Here is a 5,881-nt window from a genome sequence, read left to right as displayed (position 1 = left end):
CTTCCCAAAGTGCTGGGATTAGAGGTGTGAGCCACCACACCTGGCCAGCATCAGTAATTTTTTTTTTTTTTTTTTTTTTTTAAGACATGGAGTCTCTGTCGCTCAGGTTGGAGTACAGTGGCGCCATCTCGGCTCACTGCAAGCTCCGCCTCCCAGGTTCACTTCATTTTCCTGCCTCAGCCTCCCGAGTATCAGTGATTTTGAAAAACTCCCCAGATGATTCTTCTGGATTAGAGAAGGTTGGGGCTGGGTACAGTGGCTCATGCCTATAATCGCAACATACTGGGAAACTGAGGTGGGAGAATCCTTGAGCCCAGGAATTTGAGGATGCGGTGAGCTGTGATTGTGCCAATGCTCTCCAGCGTGGGTGACAGAGTGAGATCTCATCTCTAAAACAAAAGGGGAAGATTGGGAACCACGACCTAGTAGTTAAGAGAGTAAGTACAGGGGAATTGGTAGAGAAGGATGAGACTGAAAACTCTTCTTCTTTGTTTTTTTGTTTTGGCTTGGTTTAATTTGGTTTGGTTTGGTTTTTGAGACAGGGTCTGGCTCTGTCACTCAGGCTGGAGTGCAGTGGCACGATCTCAGCTTACTGCAGCCTTGACCTCAGGCTCAAGCGATCCTCTTACCTCAGCAGCCTCCCAAGTAGCTGGGACTACAGATTTTTCTTCTTTGACAGAGATTTTCTTTTCTTTTTGCTTTTTTTGAGATGGAGTCTTGCTCTGTCGCCCAGTCCGGAGTGCAGTGGCACGATCACAGCTCACCACAACCTCCCCCTCCCGGGTTCAAGCTGTTTTCCTGCCTCACCCTCCCAAGTAGCTGGGACTACAGGCACATGCCACTATGCCTGGCTAATTTTTGTATTTTTAGTGGAGATAGGGTTTCACCATGTTGGCCAGGCTGGTCTTGAGCTCTTGACCTCAGGTGATCCGCCTGCGTCTGCCTCCCAAAGTGCTGGGATTACAGGTGTGAGCCACTATGCCCGGCCTGACAGAGATTTTCAGTTGCTTGGGCCAATATCATTTATAACATGTACTAATTCCTTGTTCTAATTTCTATTTCAGTTTAAATTTGTGGGGCTAAAGAATTTCCCTTGCACTCCCGAAAGCCTGTGTGATGTGCTGTCTATGGATTTCCCTTTTGAGGTAACGAAACCATTGTCTTTATTGCCTTGACATGATAATAGGCTGCAGAGAGACTTGGTTACACAAAGTCTTAAAATATTCCTTGATTGTGCTGTGTCAAAGCATCAGAAAGGGACTGAAAGCTGATTCTGGAGAAAGGATGTACTTGCTGCCCTTCAGAGCCTGAGCTCCACCCCTGCTGGATAAGTCAGAATGCTGGCACTGGAAGGGCCAGTGGACAGCTCGTCCAACTCCCTCATCTTACAGATGGGGACACTGAGGCCCAGATAGGAGCAAGACTCCCATGCCTAGATCCTTCTTGTGTGCCTCTTCCTACTGCAAGCTGAGACCCAGGTCCCTGGTTTGACTGTCGTGGCTGCTTATAAAGTGAAAGGGCTTCTGTGACTGAATGACCCCAACAAATGTCCAAACCCCCTAATCCTTTCATCACCAAAGAAGATGGCCCCTGGGGACGGGAGCACTTGCTGAGCAGGCGCATGAGTCAGGTGACTACCTCATTCCAGTTTGCTGACGACTCGCCCTGTTTTAGCACTGAAAGTCTCACAGCAGCCGGGCACGGTGGCTCACGCCTATAATCCCAGCACTTGAGAAGGCCGAGGCTGGTGGATCACTTGAGGTCAGGAGTTCAAGACCAGCCTGGCCAACATGGCAAAACCCCATTTCTGCTAAAAATACAAAAATTAACTGGGCATATTGGCACACACCTGTAGTCCCAGCTACTCAGGAGGCTGAGGCAGGAGAATCGCTTGAACCTGGGAGGCAGAGGTTGCAGTGAGCCAAGATTGAGCCACTGCACTCCAGCCTGGGCAACAGCGCAAGACTCTGTCTCAAAAATAAAAAGTCTCACAGCCCCAGAGGCTCCCAAGTCCTCGACAGTCTTGTCAGCCTCAGAACCTGCAGTTACCTTCTCTAGGCTCAACAAGCACATTTTCCTTTGCCCATCATTCCCTTAAAAATTCTGCCTTAGCCAGGCACAGTGGCTCACACCTGTAATCCCAGCACTTTGGGAGGCTGAAACAGGTGGATCACCTGAGGTCAGGAGTTCAAGACCAGCCTCGCCAACATGGTGAAACCCCATCTCTACTAACAATACAAAAATTACCCAGGCGTGGTGGCACATGCCTGTAGTCCCAGCTACTTGGGAGTTTGAGGGAGGAGAATCTCTTGAACCTGGGAGGTGGAGGTTGTACTGAGCTGAGATTGCACCACTGCACTCCACTCCAGCCTGGGCAACAAGAGTGAAACTCCGTCTCAAAAAAGATAAAAAAAAAACTGCCTAGTCACTGCAAGCATTTGCTTGAACTGGATTTAATTTTGTGTAAGGATCACAGCTTCCCGAATGAGGAAATGGCAAAGGCTGAGTTGCCAGCATTTCTTTCAGTCAATTAAGAAGGTGGTAAGAATACCATCTTTATTTATAACCCTTATGCCCCAGTGACAATAAATGCTTTTTAGAGATGAGTCACTAAATCATAGAAAATAAAATGTGGAGGAGGTCTTCCCGTTGAGAAAAACTGTTTCCCAGAATATGGCTCACAAACAATTTAGGGGGAGGTTTAGGCAGCCAGTGGTAGCCAGGGAAGCAGGGCATCTGGACAGCCTGTTTCCCCTGTACACAGCAGTCTGCTGCCTCAGAGGGGCCTGTCCAGTTCCTCTGCTTTTCATTCCATGCACAGAGCTCATCCACCGTAACACAGACCCCTAAGTGGTGGACAGTCCGTGGAATCTAGGGACAGAAAACCAGAGTTCAAGTTGAATTCCTGCTTCCTACTCACTGTGTGTTTTAAGGAGGTCCTCAGAACTCCCTGAGTATGAGCAGCCCCTTCTCTCAGACACCGTCATGGGTAAGATAGGGAAATAGTGGGCAGGAAAGCACTCTGTAAACAGAAAAGTGCTATTTATGTTTTTCTTTTCTTTTCTTTTTCTTTTTTTGAGACAGCATCTCACTCTGTCACCAGGCTGGAGTGCAGTGGTGCGGTCTCAGCTCACTGCATTCTCTGCCTACTGGGTTCAGGTGCCTCAGCCACCTGAGTAGCTGGGATTACAGGCATGTGCCACCATGCCTGGCTATTTTTTTGTATTTTTAGTAGAAATGAGGCCTTACCATGTTGCCTAGGCTGGTCTCAAACTCCTGACCTCAAGCAATCTGCCTGCCTCAGCCTCCAGAGTGCTGGGATTACAAGCATGAGCCACCATGCCCAGCCAATGTTTTTATTTTCTCAAATTTAGTTTTCTAGGCCATTTCTTTATTTAGAGAAACTGCATATGTGAGAAGCTGGGACTCTTTCCTCTTTCAGTGACCCAGAAAAAGGAGTTGGACCACAAGAGCTGCCCTTGTGTGTATAGGCTCTCCTGGAAACATGTGGCCCCAGAAGTCATTTTGATCCTGAATTTCCGCCCATCTTATAGGTAGATGGACTTCTCTTCTACCACAAGCAGACCCACTACAGCCCCGGAAGCACTCCCTTGGTGGGCTGGCTGCGTCCCTACATGGTATCAGATGTCCTTGGTGTAGCTGTGCCAGCTGGGCCGCTGACCACCAAGCCAGACTATGCTGGGCACCAGCTCCAGCAGATTATGGAGCACAAAAAGAGCCAGAAGGAAGGCATGAAGGAGAAACTCACACACACGGCCTCTGAAAATGGGCACTATGAGTTGGAGCACCTGTCTACTCCCAAGTTGAAGAGTTCTCCCCATAGCCCAGACCACCCTGGAAGCCTCATGGAGAATTAAAGAGGGAAGCCTCCTTAACGAGCCACAGGATGGTACCCGGCCCCAAAAGGAATCCTGGGCAGGAGGACAGTGACAACAGGTGACTTCATTCTTTAGAGTGAACTTTCCAAAGCCAGTCTGGCTGGAAACAGCTTATCTATAATCTGAAATGCTGGCTCAAACAGTTATGGGGAGGTTCCCAGATTGGGTAGCATTCAGATTGATTTGAGCAGCTCCTACTGTGATAAGTGTATCCCAGATCCACAATGTAAATATATATATGTGATTTGTAAGAAAGAACTGGTTTGTGGTTCTTAAGCTTTAGATAGCCATGAATCTCCCCTTCCCACCCCAGTCCTCTGGGGTACTTCAACCATGGCCGTTCAAGTCTTGGCCCATTTCACTCTTTTTAGACTCAAAGATTCTGCTGAGTTTCCAGTTGCTGCTGCTGAAAGGTTTTACCAGGAACTGCAATTCTGGGTATTTGAATATGTTCCCTCTTCTGAGAAGACAAGTGTGATTTTCTTTGGTTTAGACATTGCCAGAGATAAAATGCAAATGGAGTTCATTCACTCCTTCTGCAAACATTTGTGCCTACCAGGAGATAAGCCTTGTCCTAGGCCCCTGCCGAGTGGAGGGGTTATGGAGGTGGACAGGACTTAGTCCCTGCCCTTGAGGAGCTCACACTCCCATGAGAAAAGAAGCCTACCAGGACAGTTTGGGAGAAGATGCTGGAGAGATATAGGGGGCTTTAGATTTTGTGTCATGGATGAAGGGAGCTAAGAAAAAACTGAATAGGCAAGGTCCCTTGAGATTTGTAAACTAGAGCTCTTTGGCAGCTGTGAGAATGGAAGATTGTGTTGGAAACTAACTAATTAGTTTCTGCCTTGTGTTCAGGAAATGGATCCCACTTCCTGTGTCTTCAGTCGGCTCCCACATTGCTTCCCATCTTTCTAGGACTCTGTCGTGGATGCAAGTACTTCACCATTCCCTCCAGCAGCACTAGTGTCCTGTGGACAAATTTTCACAGGGGTCCAGGTCAGCTCTTGTCCGACATGCGGTGGTCCCTTTGTGTTGATTAGTTCTGGGAACAGATTCGGGCAGAGGTAGTAGTAATTTGGAGCCTGATTACACAACTTCAGTACATCCAGTGGAACTAGTCTCAGTGTCGGCTCTTAGAGAGCTGCTCAAGCTGACCTTGTAAAATTGGAGAAGGAAGATTCCCGCCTCCCACCCTCATCCATTGATGATCCTGCTGGCTGCAGATTCAAGCATTTGCCTGCATCAATAAGCTCTTTCCTGAATTTAGGTCAATTTTGCAATAGGAACATTGTGTTCCTCTTGCCAAGGAACATGTTGTAGGTGCCTAGACATTTAGTCTCTGTTTGATAATTTTCTGAGCACTCTAGTCTGTGCTGTCAGCAGCCAACTGTATCAATTCAGGAGCTGTTCATGCTAGTGTCAATAGTGACATGGCCACGCTGTGTTCAGAAATAATCAGGTCTGGAAGGACTACTTCCCCAAAGGGCGCACTCTGGAGACAGCGGCATGAATCAAAGGATATATCAGCCAAAATTATCAACAAGCACAACTGGATTTTTTTTTTTTTTTTTGAGACGGAATCTTGCTCTGTTGCCCAGGCTGGAGTGCAGTGGCACAATCTCTGCTCACTGCAACCTCCTCCTCCCTGATTCAAACGATTCTCCTGCCTCACCCTCCTGAGTAGCTGGGACTACTTGTATGCGCCACCATGCCTGGCTAATTTTTTGTATTTTTAGTAGAGGTGGGGTTTCACCATGTTGACCAGGCTGGTCTCAAACTCCTGACCTCATTATTCACCCGCCTCAGCCTCCCAAAGTGCTGAGATTACAGGCATGAGCTACTGCACCCAACCCACATCTTGATATTTTTGAATGGTAGCTTGAAGGACCTATCTCAGAGTGCCCCTTACATTTTTAACTGAGGAGCCAGTATTATCTATTGATCATTGAATAGCAGTGTGTCCCCTGGTCATATTTCTCTCA

General features: G+C 47.8%; 2 protein-coding genes across 6 annotated transcripts in view; both read left to right on the top strand.

The window, feature by feature from the left end:
• The window catches only part of SNUPN (snurportin 1), a 43,004-nt gene extending 38,847 nt beyond the window's left edge, over window positions 1-4,157 (top strand). For all 5 annotated transcript variants that reach the window (XM_011973702.1, XM_011973703.1, XM_011973704.1 and 2 more), the window contains exons 8-9: window positions 1,065-1,145; window positions 3,555-4,157. In XM_011973702.1, the coding sequence (XP_011829092.1) occupies window positions 1,065-1,145; window positions 3,555-3,878 (405 nt within the window). In that variant the 3' untranslated portion in view covers window positions 3,879-4,157. The remainder of the gene's footprint in view (window positions 1-1,064; window positions 1,146-3,554) is intronic.
• PTPN9 (protein tyrosine phosphatase, non-receptor type 9) overlaps window positions 1,097-5,881 on the top strand; it is a 135,179-nt gene continuing 130,394 nt past the window's right edge. The window contains exons 1-2 of the mRNA XM_011973707.1: window positions 1,097-1,145; window positions 3,555-3,957. Of these exons, the coding sequence (XP_011829097.1) occupies window positions 3,908-3,957 (50 nt within the window). The 5' untranslated portion in view covers window positions 1,097-1,145; window positions 3,555-3,907. The remainder of the gene's footprint in view (window positions 1,146-3,554; window positions 3,958-5,881) is intronic.

Source organism: Mandrillus leucophaeus, unplaced genomic scaffold, assembly GCF_000951045.1.
Source record: "Mandrillus leucophaeus isolate KB7577 unplaced genomic scaffold, Mleu.le_1.0 Scaffold1395, whole genome shotgun sequence".
Lineage (NCBI taxonomy): Eukaryota > Metazoa > Chordata > Mammalia > Primates > Cercopithecidae > Mandrillus > Mandrillus leucophaeus.
Note: the sequence above shows the minus strand (reverse complement) of the source record. Positions and strands in the feature narration are given on the sequence as shown.